The 13,043-nt window shown below is 42.5% G+C and overlaps 3 protein-coding genes across 4 annotated transcripts; 2 read left to right on the forward strand and 1 right to left on the reverse strand.

Moving 5' to 3' along the window:
- The first annotated feature begins 84 nt into the window (after nt 1–84).
- LOC6043447 (zinc finger protein 154) lies at nt 85–2,518 on the forward strand. Of its 2 annotated transcripts, XM_038262078.1 has the most exons (6): nt 85–311; nt 374–492; nt 699–1,863; nt 1,920–2,008; nt 2,063–2,219; nt 2,349–2,518. In XM_038262078.1, the coding sequence occupies exons 1-5, from the start codon at nt 189–191 to the stop codon at nt 2,211–2,213; spliced, it is 1,647 nt and encodes a 548-aa protein (XP_038118006.1). In that variant the 5' UTR covers nt 85–188; the 3' UTR covers nt 2,214–2,219; nt 2,349–2,518. The 2 variants fall into 2 exon arrangements, with proteins under 2 accessions (XP_038118006.1, XP_038118007.1); XM_038262079.1 differs by lacking the exon at nt 2,349–2,518 and having other exon boundaries at nt 2,063–2,285.
- Nucleotides 2,519–2,978: 460 nt separating this feature from the next.
- LOC119769479 (calpain-D) lies at nt 2,979–5,175 on the forward strand. Its single transcript, XM_038262077.1, has one exon. It carries the CDS (start codon nt 3,156–3,158, stop codon nt 4,980–4,982), a length of 1,827 nt encoding a protein of 608 aa, XP_038118005.1. The 5' UTR covers nt 2,979–3,155; the 3' UTR covers nt 4,983–5,175.
- A 4,138-nt stretch (nt 5,176–9,313) lies between these two features.
- Nucleotides 9,314–11,398, reverse strand: LOC6043448 (PR domain zinc finger protein 5). The gene is made up of 3 exons (XM_038264511.1): nt 11,204–11,398; nt 11,019–11,141; nt 9,314–10,958 (listed from the first exon to the last, which is right to left on the reverse strand). The coding sequence occupies exons 1-3, from the start codon at nt 11,287–11,289 to the stop codon at nt 9,359–9,361; spliced, it is 1,809 nt and encodes a 602-aa protein (XP_038120439.1). The 5' UTR covers nt 11,290–11,398; the 3' UTR covers nt 9,314–9,358.
- Between the last annotated feature and the right edge of the window lie 1,645 nt (nt 11,399–13,043).

A 13,043-nucleotide genomic window follows, 5' to 3' on the forward strand; every position in this document is an offset into this window, starting at 1 on the left:
TCAATATACCTAGGTAATGCGATGTTTTTTCATCGTTCACCCCCAAAACTTTGCTGCATGGGCCTCGTCCAAACGTCACTACAACAAAAAATTGCGTTCATCAAACAAAAACATCAGCTCCGCCAGGAAATCGTAAATCTTTTCGTCGTCAAACTTTCACTCCATGGTTCCGGCGTAATTCCCCAAAGATGGACATTCCGGCCCACTCGTGCCGGCTGTGTCTGGCGGCTAACGTACCCACCCTACCGATCTACCAGCAGCTCAGCCTGGCGGAAATCACCGAACTGCTGCAGGATGCCCTCGGCATTCAGGTTTTTTGTTTACGTCTGTTGGTTCCATTTGGCAGGTTTATTAAATTTGTGCTGTTTTCTAGATTGCCGACTCGGAAGAGTTTACGAACATTTGCAACAACTGTGAAATGAAGACGAAATGGATTCAAAGCATTTGGGCCGAGTTCCGGCAGTCGGACAAGGTGTTCCGGACGTTTCTGGAGTAAGTGGTGGAAGCTCCCGATGCGAGCCGATTCAATCGCCAATCGATCTAATGGGATCCAGGGATTGGATACTCGGGATTTGGAACTGCAAGCCTCTCAACTTCGTTGGGAGTACCCGCATCCTAAATTGAAAAGTGCGGGGCTCCGTAGCGGATTGCACCTCATGGTACGGATTAGTTAAAGTAAAATGTATGATCTATTTCAGCCAACGTCGTGCCTCCCAGGGCCATCCGCTGATCGAGGAATCTAAGGACACCATAAACATAGTTTCGGTGATGCCACTGGAACCGGTCGTAACGGCAGAACAGAAACCACAAGCCATCGGAATGGTGCTGCTCGAAGAGGGGCATGGACAGGAGGACAAGTATTACAGCAGCGACGACGAAGACGAGGACGACGACCACGATCCGGACGTTTCGTTTCCCGATAAGGACGAGGCCCAGGACAGCTCCAGCGAAGAAGAAGAGAAACCCTCCACTTCGAAACTGTTGTCATGCTATATTTGTAAGGGATTTACTGGGTCGGATCGTTCGCTGGCGATCCACCTGAAGGAGCAGCACGGAACGCTTTCGCCGTACTATTGCGACCGGTGTCTGATTGGTTTGGAAGATATGGTTGCCATAAATCATCACTATCAAACGCACGAGTTCCCGTTTGGTTGCTTATTCTGCGAGCAAATGTTCGTAACGCAGACGGAACTCGAGGAACACACCAGAATCTGCACCGGATACGGTTGTGCGCATTGTTCAACTCAGTTCCAGTTTCTTCACCAGCTGAAGGAGCACAAATGTGGCGCAAGCAAATCCGTTCGAATGCGAGCCGTTTCCAACATGATCGAGTGTCGTCGCAGCCAAATTCGCTTTATTCCACAAGTCTGTGGGATGTGCAACGAAGACATGGGCAAAAATCACCGACTCGCGCAACACTTTGAACGTGAGCACGTCAACTTCCCCCTCCAACTTTACCCCTGTGATCTCTGCCCGCAGAAATTCACCCTCCTCATGGCGGCACGACTGCATCGCTTCACCCACAAAAAGGACGCGCCTCCAAAGCAACGCAAAATCCCCGTCGTAGAACGCAACGACTGTATGGTTTGCTTGCAGTCGTTCAAATTCAACAAGGAACTGATTGCCCACATGGAAGCGGAACACGCCGACGCCGCACCCGATTTCCACCAGTGTCTCAAGTGCGACAAAAAGTTCACCTCGGAATCTAAGCTCCAGAAGCACGATTACAATACCCACCAGGGCAAGCAGCCGCAGTTCTTCTGCTCATTTTGCGGCCGAGTGTTCAACAAAAAGCTCGGACTACGCGACCACGAGAACCTCCACCGGGGCATCCGGGAGTACAACTGCCAGGAGTGCAACAAGGTAGGAACGAAAAGCTTTTCAAATTGACGCAACTAATTTCGACCTTTTTAATCCAGGACTTTACCTACAAGAGCACGTACGATCGCCACATGCAGGTGGTTCATAGTGATGCCAAGCAGTTCACCTGCGAATACTGCCATAAAAGGTATAAACTTTGAAAAGCAACCAAACAACAGATAATCACTCCGTTCCGTTTCAGCTTCAAGCGTAAACCAACGCTCAAGGTGCATCTTCGACTTCATACTGGCGAAAAGCCATACCAGTGCGAGTATTGCAGCCGGTGCTTCGTCGATCCGAGTTCGTTCCACAAGCACAAGTCGAAAGAACACGGCTGGAAGTCGGGCTACTAGCAAAAGGTAAAGATGGGTGGTGTGTGAATACCGAAGCAGAATTTTATTAAACGACCAGTGCAGTGAAAAGAAGTCTTTCTTCTTATTGAGCAAATTCTTCGAAAGTCCCTCTTATACCTTTTTGAAAATTTTCAGGTCAATCTCAGTCAGCGTCACCTTATTCGAACGAGCAAGTAAGTACAAGAAGCTGTTGCCCTATCTGTCGTAATCTTAATGCCAAACAACATCAAAGTTATGAGCGTAAATTCAACACAAAAGCAGAGCTTAACTACAATGATCAGTCCAAAAGTTTGTTTCTGAGGATGGCTGCATCACCGAGAAACATCAATCCAAAACCGTACTGACGTAAAGAAAATAATAAACGATTACGATTCTGACGGCTCTGAGGCAGATTGGAGTCAGGGGGGTTTTATCGATGCTGGGCCGGTCAAGCTCCGACTGCATCTCAACGTATTTGAATCATACGTCCGTACTAGAGGAGAGCATCTTGAAGGATATTTTTTTCTATTGATGGATTTAGCTAATTAATACAGTCCAACATTAGAATTTTATTTCAGCATTAGGGATCTTTATAGATTAGATATTTATACAAATATCAAGATAAATATAGTGTAACACAAAACCATCGATTAAGGTAAAATAATTTGGAAAAATTCGAACACCTGAGTGTAGTGGTAGAAGCTTACTGTAATGGAAGGCATATGAAATAGGTAGAAGCAAAAGCAAATCAGCCATATTACTAGCACTGGCTGACAGACAAACGTCAGTTTTGTCTGAGGAAAATTCTCATCAGTATTATAAACAGCAGAGGAAAAAAGTGAACGCAGCTTGATCCTTCGCGAAAGAAAGGACATTTTTTATAAGGAAGAAGAAAATATCATCACCATCGAATTCGGATCGTGTTCCGCAAGCAGCAGCCCTCTCCAGGTCACAGGCAATCCCATGGAAGATCTCAGCCAAGCTGAAGACACGGACACGATAAGTAACTGGAAGAACATTATACAATATTGCAAGGAAAACAACGAGCAGTTTGTGGATGACTCGTTTCCGCCAGCCCCGAAAAGTCTTTATTACAATCCGCACTCGTCGGTGGAGACGAATCCGGTTGTGCAGTGGCGACGGCCGCACGCGATAACCTGCGATGGTGGGAACTGCCATACGTGGACGGTGTTCCGTACGCCGCTGCCGAGTGATATCTGCCAGGGTGTGCTGGGCAACTGTTGGCTGCTCAGTGCGCTGGCCGTTCTAGCCGAGAGGGAAGACCTGGTCCGGAATGTGCTAGTTACCAAAGAAATAAGTCAGCAGGGCGTGTACCAGGTGCGGTTGTGCAAGGACGGCAAGTGGACAACGGTCATCGTGGATGATTTGCTGCCGTGTGACAAGAAGGGCAATCTGGTGTACTCCCAGGCGAAGCGTAGACAGCTGTGGGTACCGATAATCGAGAAAGCGGTCGCCAAGGTTCACGGTTGTTACGAAGCCCTAGTGTCGGGACGTGCCATTGAAGGACTTGCAACGCTCACCGGAGCACCTTGCGAGAGCATTCCGCTGCAACCGAGCTCAATTACACTTCCCAGTGAGGACGAGCTGGACAAGGATCTCATATGGGCCCAGCTGCTCAGTTCCCGGATGGCGCAGTTCCTGATGGGTGCCAGCTGCGGCGGTGGAAACATGAAGGTCGACGAAGCTGAATACCAAAGCAAAGGACTTCGACCTCGGCACGCATATTCGGTGCTGGACGTGAAAGACATTCAAGGACATCGGCTGCTGAAGCTTCGCAACCCGTGGGGCCATTTCTCCTGGCAGGGTGATTGGTCGGATGTTTCCGAGTGTTGGTCCGACGAGCTGCGTAATATTCTCATCCCGCACGGTGGTTCCGAGGGTGTGTTTTGGATTTCCTTCGAGGACGTCTTGAAGTACTTTGATTGCATCGATATTTGTAAAGTGCGCAGCGGGTGGAGCGAGGTGCGACTGCTGGGGACGCTGCAACCGCTTTGCGCCACTTCCTGTGTGCTGCTGACGGCGCTGGAACCGACCGAAGCCGAATTCACGCTCTTTCAGGAAGGTCAACGAAACTCGGAAAAGTCCCAGCGCTCTCAGCTGGACCTTTGCATAGCAGTATTCAGAACGCGAAACTCGGAAAACTCCAAAGTGGGTCGCCTGGTCGAGCACAGCAAGAGACAAGTACGCGGATTTGTCGGCTGCCATAAGATGCTCGAGCGGGATCTGTACATTTTGGTGTGTCTCGCGTTCAACCATTGGCATACGGGAATTGAAGATCCGTCGCTTTATCCACAGTGTGTTCTGGCGCTGCACAGTTCGAAAAATCTGTTCGTCGAACGAATAGCACCTCCGCCGTATCTCCTGGCGGACGCCATTATAAGCCTTACCCTAACCAAAGGTCAGCGCCACGAAGGTCGTGAAGGCATGACTACCTTCTACCTGACCAAAGGTTGGGCCGGTCTGGTGGTTATGGTGGAGAACCGCCACGAAAAAAAGTGGATCCACGTCAAGTGTGACTGCCAGGAGAGCTACAACGTGGTCTCGACGCGCGGCGAACTCGTCACGATCGATTCGGTGCCGCCGATGCAGCGACAGGTCGTGATCGTGCTGACGCAGCTCGAGGGCAGCGGAGGTTTCAGCATCGCGCACCGGCTCACCCATAGACTGGCCAATTCCAGCGGACTGCACGACTGGGGCCCACCATCGGCCACCCATTGTCCACCTATTGATAACGTGACTGACCTGCACGCACCACGTATGATAGTATAGTTAAATGCAAAGTGAAAAACCAATTCAAGCAAGATAACAAGAAAAAAAACAGACACAACAAAAAAAATTGTAACGACATTCTTGTGGCGAGGAGATGTTATGTTTATATTTAGTCATTGTCATTTCGCGGTATGTACTGTTTTCCCCCCCAGAATGAGAAGAAACCCGGAGATTACTTAGCAAAAATGTGAGATTAAGTTCGTAGTAAGTAAAGCAAGTATTCCAAAATGCTCAACTCACACACTAAATAGCTCAAGGCTTTCTGAGGATTGCAGAGAGTGTTTTTGGTTGTGTCAATTTCACAAAAAACGATTGATTTTGGCGGTTCTCAATCTTAACAAAGTTTAACAAATGTAGAGTTTTTGTTGAAAGGACCTATTAAAAAAATTTATTGAAATCTAGGGAATGGCAATTTAAAGACAACAGATTTTTTAAAACTTCTCCTAGTTTCGTAAGAATTTTCATTTCCGGATTATTTCTATTGCGGGATATCCTATCCAGATGTAGATATCCTTCCTATATCTTCGGGAGAGTTGGTCCAAACCTAACAGTTTCTTTTCACCTTCGTTTGACGATTTCACCAACTTCGAGGACGAGGGATTACTTCACTTTTTTGATAAGGTGCATTGTTCCTTACAATTTCCCTTTTTAGTCGTGCTACGATATAGCCTTAATATAATTTTTCTCAAAAATAGTTTTTTCAGAGATACCTAAATAAAAAAATAATTATTAAAAAGCCCTCAATTTTCAAATGACAATCTAGGGAATTAACGGTCTAATTTTTTATGTTAAAAATTAGATTCTTGTTAAATATCATAATATTTTCAATAAAAATTGTTTCGATCCTGGAGAGTGTTTTAGGTAGGGTGGCCACTCAAGTCGAGAAATCGGGAAAGACGGAAAAAGTCGGGAATTCGACAAAATCCGCCAAAAATCGGGAAAAAGTCGGGAATTTATGATTTTATGTCAAAAAGTCGGGAAAAGTCGGGAATTCTGAGCTTTTTTTACTCTTGAATAAATTTTGTAATATTTTGTACAATTTTAAAATTGAATTCACTCATTTCTGCTTTAGTAACTTACTTTAAATTTAAGGTTATTTTCACTATTTTAATATATTTGAGTATGGAAAAGCTGTTTAAGACCTTTAAAATCTTAATGAATATTGGAGTCTTTGACACAGATTTTCATTATACAGTCGACTCTCTGGTTGTCAATATCCAAGGGACCGTCGAGGAAGAGAATCATCAGTTTACAGAACGATGCAAAATGATGACTCGATTGAAAATATTTTTTTCTTGAAACCCAGCTATGGGAGAGAATCATGGCAACGTCCATGTGTGTGTTTGTGTGTTTGCAACCAACCAAACGGGACCACGCGGTCACTTCTTATAAATTGAGTTGTTTCCATGTATTTTTAAGTTCTACATTCTATACATGCAAATAACTCGCATAGGCATTTGGAAAGTGTTAGCTCTGCCGAGCTTCGGTGACCCATTTCTACGCTGGCTAGCCGAGCGCGAGGTACTTCAGCTTTACCGACAAGCCCCGCCCTGAAGAACGTTTGCACCAATCGGGTTCAAACGTTATTTAGAACTTCCGAACCCTTGTCAAATGGACAAGGACTCAGCGCGTATATAGTTGATAGTAACAGTATTCCTAATTCCATTCATAGCTCACCAAGCCGTGATGGCCTAGTGGTTAGCATTTTTGCTTACCAATCCAAAGGACGGGGGATCGAACCCCGACTCGAGCGAGTTTGATTTTTCGTTCATGTTCAGAGTTTCAAGATTTATAATTCCTATACTTTCTCGTTGGGAGCAGATGGGAATCGAACCCAGGACCATTCGCTTACAAAGCGAACACCGTGACCAGTCAGCCACGGCCGCTCCCTTAGAGAATCATGGCAACGTCCATCAAACAAAAACAAACTAATGTCAAACACCCTTCAAAGCTTCGTTTCGCCAAGAAAAATATCTATGCAAGCCATGAGAAAGTAAAATTATTGACAACCGGAAGCGATTTTTAAAGCAAACAGAATCCAAGGGACCGTCGAGGAAGAGATCCTTCAAGCAAGGGGAAATATCGAGGAATGAAGATGATTGAAGTATGCAGATTGAAGGGACTAAAGAATTAATCGATAGATGGAGAATTATTGATATCGAGAAGATCGACAGCCAGAGAGTCGACTGTATTTTTTTAATGAATCAAATGATCGCTTTTAATTTTTGTTCACAAAACAAGAGGTAAAGTTGATGAAAAACTAATATAAAAATAGAGCGCAATGGCCAGCTTAGAATTATGATTCTATTCCATTTTGTCACATAATTGAATATTTGAAACAGGATTCGAACTTGAGTTTGGCAATAGTTTTTTTTTGTTAATATTTGTAATTGTTTAACTGAATTCATTAAGTAAATGAAAATGTTTTTTTCCAAATGTTGCCCTTGAACTTTTTTTTTGTGAGGATGGGTAAATTACCTACCATAGATAAAGCTTGATTTTCAGTTTGCGGAAAACTTAAATATCGAATAAAATCCAAAATTGAAAAATATTCTTAAGTTTTGAAAACATAAAGAAAATATTGAAATTGCAAAACAAATCCAAGAAATTTAGAGTTCTTGCATAATTATTTAAAAAAATTGTCTCTTCAAACAGTCGCTTAAAATAAGTGGGAAAACATAAAATCATATCAAACTGAATTTTCATTGAAAAAAAAAGTTAAATACTGACCACTAGAAAAATTAACATTGATTAAAAAATTCAATATCAAAAATTACATAATCAAAAAGGGAACTTGGCAAAAACATTTTCTTTTATGAATTCCTTGACATTTTTCTAAATCTCGTTCTAAATCCTTTGAATGAATAATAACAGCAATTACGTTTTAATCATTCTTTGATTTAAAATGATGATGAAGTTTAAAAAAATATCAAAAAATATCTGGATACCAGATTTTTAAGCGAAGATGACGTTACGAATGGTGAACGCTCGAAATGTCAAAATCACGCAGTGGTACCAACATTCCAAAAGAAGTGTGCCATAGCATGACAGCCAAACTTGTTTTTGTAATGTTGATACCACTGCGTGATTTTGACATTTCGGGCGTTCACCATTCGTAACGCCATCATCGCTTAAAAACCTGGATACCTTTGCCAATTTAAAAAATATCATGGAAGTTGTAAGTATTGTTGAACTTTCGATTATTTTTTCAAAGACTAATTGTTTGTGTTTCTACTCTGAATCATAATAATGAAATTACATTTTTGAAGGTTTCTTTATTATTTGTTGTTTAGTTTCTGTATTTTCGAAAAATGCCTATATTTGGATTTTTTTAATTCATTTAGATTTTTTTTCGGTGGTTAATATTGACTTTACTTAAAGAAAGTTTTTTGTTTGAAATCATTCTTTAGATAAGAAATGCCTATTATTTGAGCATTCTGGAAAAGTCTGGAAAAAAGTCAGGAAAAGTGACTATTTGCCGCTCTCATGAACAAAATTTCATATAATTTGAACAAAAATTTAAAAAAAAATGACAAATGGGGAAAAATAAGGGAAAAAAATATTTAAAAACATGAAAATTGTATTTGTACAAACCTGCTTTCCGATTTGAGATCCGTAAGATTCTTACGTGTTGGTGATAGGTTGAGAACCGCACAATTGATGGTAGTTGATCATGACGCATTTCATTTGTATTAAGCAAAGCCATTTCTTTAGTTAGTTAACTGATTTCAAACTGCGAAAGCAAAATTCACACACACACACACACACACACACACACACACACACACACTTGACAATTTTAACAGAGCTCTAAGCACATTCTTTAAATTGAATGACAATCATTCAATTGATACGTATGAATGCATTTTCCGGAACTTAACAAAGAACATGTGAAGCAAACCAAGTGAACGAAAAATTAGAATACCAAAGAAAATGTAAACGATCATTACTAATAAATTAAACGAGAAGCATTTAAACTGCATGATATTAATTTAATTTTACTCTGGGAAGATAGTATAAAGTCGGTGTAGCATTGTTACTGTACGTTTTAGGTTTAATACTATTTTGTCCTGTTTTTTCGTTGTATAAGTTAGGCAAAATTCTTAAAGAAAAGTGAAGAAAAAGAAAAAGCACGCTCACTCCCTTTCAACCTTGCTCCGCTCAAGAATTTCAATCACTCAAAAAAAAAATCACACACGCATAAAATCACAAGAATGTGTTCAATTGTTACGTTGAATTCACTCTTTCTCTCTAGTTTCGAAGCATCTCTCACCATGAACAGATTCAATATTAAATTCAGACAAGTGTACATCAGAATAAAATTGACAATATTTCAAAAAGTAACGGGGTTTGGGTTTCTTTATTTCAAGTGTTTATCACGCCCCTTGAAGCTTTTCCTTCTCATGTTTCTTGAGATGTTTGCCGAGCATTCCGATGGTGGGGAAGGTCTTGCCGCACTGCTCGCAGTGATATTCCTGCTTGGGGTGCCAAATCGCGCGGTGAGCCTGCAGCAACTGAAGAGTTATGAACTGCTTGTAGCACAACTCGCACGTAAACACCTCCAGCTGGTGTTCCGGGTGTGTTTCCTCGACGTGAGCGATCAGTTTTCGGGAGATTTTGAACTCTAGGCCGCAAACTGGACACAACGCTGGCTTCCGGAAGTGTTTGCCGGGTTTGGGCGGGCTTTTGGGGCTTGTTGAGGGGGGCATGTGGACACGCTGGACGTGCTGCTTTAGGCAGCCCGACTGGGTAAACCGGAGATCGCACAGGGTGCAACCATAGGGACGTTCCTTGGTATGGACCACCATGTGACGTTCGAGATTTTGCCGGTTGTGAAACGCTTGATTGCAGATGGAGCAAACGGGCTTGGTATCGTTGTGAAATTCGACGTGCCTTCTGATCTGTCGCTTGTGGATGAATTTGGCACAGATTTGGCAGAGTTGATCCTGGTCGTTTTCCTGGTGGTTCGTGTAGAGATGATAGTCCAGCGAGTTGGACCTTTCGAACTGTTTGTCACAAAGATGGCACAGGTAGACCGACTTGGTGTGCGCGGTGAAGAACGGATGGTCCGGCAAGCTGTAGCATTCTGAGTCACTGCTTTCCGGATCTGAGGGTTGGAGTTGACCCTGCTCCTCTCGTACTTCTTCCTCAATTTGTTCTGTAACATCTTGAATCTCCTCTGCTGGTTCTTCTTCTTCTTCAAATTGCTCTGTAACATCTTGATCAACATCTTCAACGTTCTTCTTCTCCTTTAGAGAGCGATAAAACTCCTCCAACGCCAATCGATTCGACTGAAATTTAGCGTACAGCTTCCAGGCGACATCCACCTTGACTAGACATTCCTCGCAGATGCTCGTGCAAAAATCGTGCTCTTCAACCCGAATCCCGAAGCAGGTTTCAACAATATCCGATAAGAAATCCTCCCCAGCAAAAGAACTAAACGCAGACCTCCCACCCTCCTCCCGACTTGTCCCCAAACACAACCTGCATGTAATCTTCCCCAACAACTCCATCGTAATCCGTCGCTCCACCTTCACCGTCCTCGGCTCAAACTTTCGCACCAGCTCTGCGTCCTTCTTCTTCAGTCCATCGCCCACAATCCTCTCCAAAACCTCCCCCGCCGAGCATCCCTCTTTCTCCGAACCATCCAGCACCTTCTTCAGCAGTTCATTCTCCTCCCGCAACCGGGAGTTTCGTTTCTGATACATTCCCATCCTCGCCTTGTCCTGCCGAATGGTCTTCTTGAGCACCTTGAATGCCCTCCGAACCATCGGTGAGCAGTCCAGCGCGTCCTCGTCGACTTCTCCGACGTATCGAAACTGTCGCGGTTCTGGTGGTTCAACAACATGCTCTGTGTCCCCCGAAGATTCGCTCGTGCCATCCACATCCATAGTATCAACGGGTTCTACGACGTCCTTAGCTTCTTCAACTCTGGCTGCCTTTGGATCACGCGTTGGAATTGCGTTGGGTTTCAAACTAAAATAACAAATTCCAAGTTAAACTCACATCAATCTCGGGACCGTTGTTTACCCCTACCCCTGCGATTTAAACTTGGGATTGACGAAATCCTCGTCCCGGAAGTGGTCACTGCAAATCGACGCATTTTTGGCAAATTCTTCCACGCCGCAAGCTGCCTTCCACTTGTCCAAGTTGGCCAAACTGAAACACGGATCAAACATCATTTTACATGATTCACAAAATACCTTCTCAAGCTGAAGTACCGAGTTTTTGCGTACACGCTGGCGAACGTAAGCGTTCTTACTCCGTGGGCTGTGTTTTCGCAACCGGGGAAAACGCAGCGGGTCATTTTGTGGCCAGCATTCCCGGTGTTGATCAATCCGGATTCAGTGTTGATCAACGGAAAAACTACGCACGAAAACCTTCTGTTGTCGCGATAAGTTTGTTTACTACGTATCGCGTATCGCGCTTCAATTATACACTTTAAAATTAATCTATTCATTTCAAGGCACAGAGAAAAATTACCCACTATTGAGTAATATGCTGGCTCATCTAAAATCAATCAATAATTTTTTAATTGTATCTTAAATAAAAAAAAATAAAATACTCTCTCGCACCCCCTCTTCAATCTACTGAAAATAGTCATTTTTTGAACAAATTGGGTACTAAAGCCCTATGGCAATTTTTATGTACAACGGTAAAAAACACGATTAAAAACCATTTCTGATCACTTTTTTTCATTTTAATGTAAATTTTTTTTTTGACAAGACAACATTTTTTCGATGGATCAACTATGGTCCCCTTGGAACGACCTGTCAAGTAGGAGCTTTTCTGTCAAGAAGGACCGCGAGGTTAATTTTTCAAAATTGATTTAAAAATCCATTTTAAGCTCTTTATGGTCGTACAAAGGGTCATTGTACTCAGAAAAATAAGCTTTATCGCTGTGAACAATAAACTCAACCCCCGGTGGTTGGTCACTTTTTCGTTTGACACTTTTTTAGTTTGTACCCCGTTGGTTGGTCAAAGTCAAATTAAAAAGTGACGAACTGTCACTTTTTACACGGTGCTCACGCACACTGTCAAAACAAATGTTTGATAGTGTGTGTGAACTCCGTGTAAAAGGGATGTCAAACTAAAAAGTGACCCCGTTCGTTTGACAACAGTTGGTGTCAAACCATCGGGGTTTGAGTGTATCAGCGATCTAAGCTTCATTTTAGGACCCAATTTTCTGAAATCGCTTGGAATCAATACAGAAACTGTTTCAATCCGGTGTGTATTTTTTTCAAACGATAGGTTTTGTCCAAAGATTAAGATGCACTATCGATATTAGACCAAAATTATGACTGAACTTGCAAGTAACTATCCAAATGGGCGTAGCTGCAAAAAAATCACTGTTTACATGGAATTAGATTCCAGATTCATACCCTGACCCTTAAGACATATGCTTGCAACTTCGTATAATAAGTAGGTCTTGCTTCCGAATTCCGAGAAATTTTGAAAATTGGCTTTTTTTCTCACTAAAACTCAAATATCTCGGCACTGGAGGGTCAAAATTGTATTTTTTTTTTCGTAGGGAAAAATTGTTCTCCGTGAAATTTCCTACAAGCTGCATGTATTGGTTTTACTGGGACAGATAGGCTACCCTACATTAAATGAGAATTTCTGAAAAAAGTTTCTAAAAAATGCGATTTTTTCGACATAAATCCGCCTGGGCGCAACCAAAAACTTCAATTTAGGTCCAATATCAATAGTACATCTTGATCTATGAACAAAAACATATCGTTTGAAAAAAAAATACACAACTGATTGAAATAGTTTTTGTATTGATTCCAAGCGATTTCAGAAAATATGTTCAAAAAAGTGACATTTTTTAATAAATTCAGTATTTTTTCTTGTCTAAGAAAACACTGTTCATAACATCATAAAAATCTATCATTTAACACTGGTACGCCCAACGCATGTCCAACTTACACGGACGCCCAAGCCTCCCAAAAAAGGTGGAACGGTAACGACTGCCTCCGCGGAATTTTCGGCGAATTTTTTTTACACTCGAAAAAAAAGTTGGAGCGATGTTTTCGGTCGCAGAAATGACAGATTTGTTCA

Source organism: Culex quinquefasciatus, chromosome 3, assembly GCF_015732765.1.
Source record: "Culex quinquefasciatus strain JHB chromosome 3, VPISU_Cqui_1.0_pri_paternal, whole genome shotgun sequence".
NCBI classification, from domain to species: Eukaryota; Metazoa; Arthropoda; class Insecta; order Diptera; family Culicidae; genus Culex; species Culex quinquefasciatus.

Bases quoted from the DNA above. Each gene is read 5' to 3' on its own strand.
- LOC6043447 (XM_038262078.1), top strand. From the start codon at position 189: ATGGACATTCCGGCCCACTCGTGCCGGCTGTGTCTGGCGGCTAACGTA. The intron at 312-373 runs GTTTTTTGTTTA...GCTGTTTTCTAG, and splicing joins AGGATGCCCTCGGCATTCAG to ATTGCCGACTCGGAAGAGTT. The intron at 493-698 runs GTAAGTGGTGGA...GATCTATTTCAG, and splicing joins GTGTTCCGGACGTTTCTGGA to CCAACGTCGTGCCTCCCAGG.
- LOC119769479 (XM_038262077.1), top strand. From the start codon at position 3,156: ATGGAAGATCTCAGCCAAGCTGAAGACACGGACACGATAAGTAACTGG.
- LOC6043448 (XM_038264511.1), bottom strand. From the start codon at position 11,289: ATGACCCGCTGCGTTTTCCCCGGTTGCGAAAACACAGCCCACGGAGTA. The intron at 11,142-11,203 runs GTACTTCAGCTT...TCCGTGTTTCAG, and splicing joins AGCGTGTACGCAAAAACTCG to TTTGGCCAACTTGGACAAGT. The intron at 10,959-11,018 runs GTAGGGGTAAAC...TTGTTATTTTAG, and splicing joins CCCAAGTTTAAATCGCAGGG to TTTGAAACCCAACGCAATTC.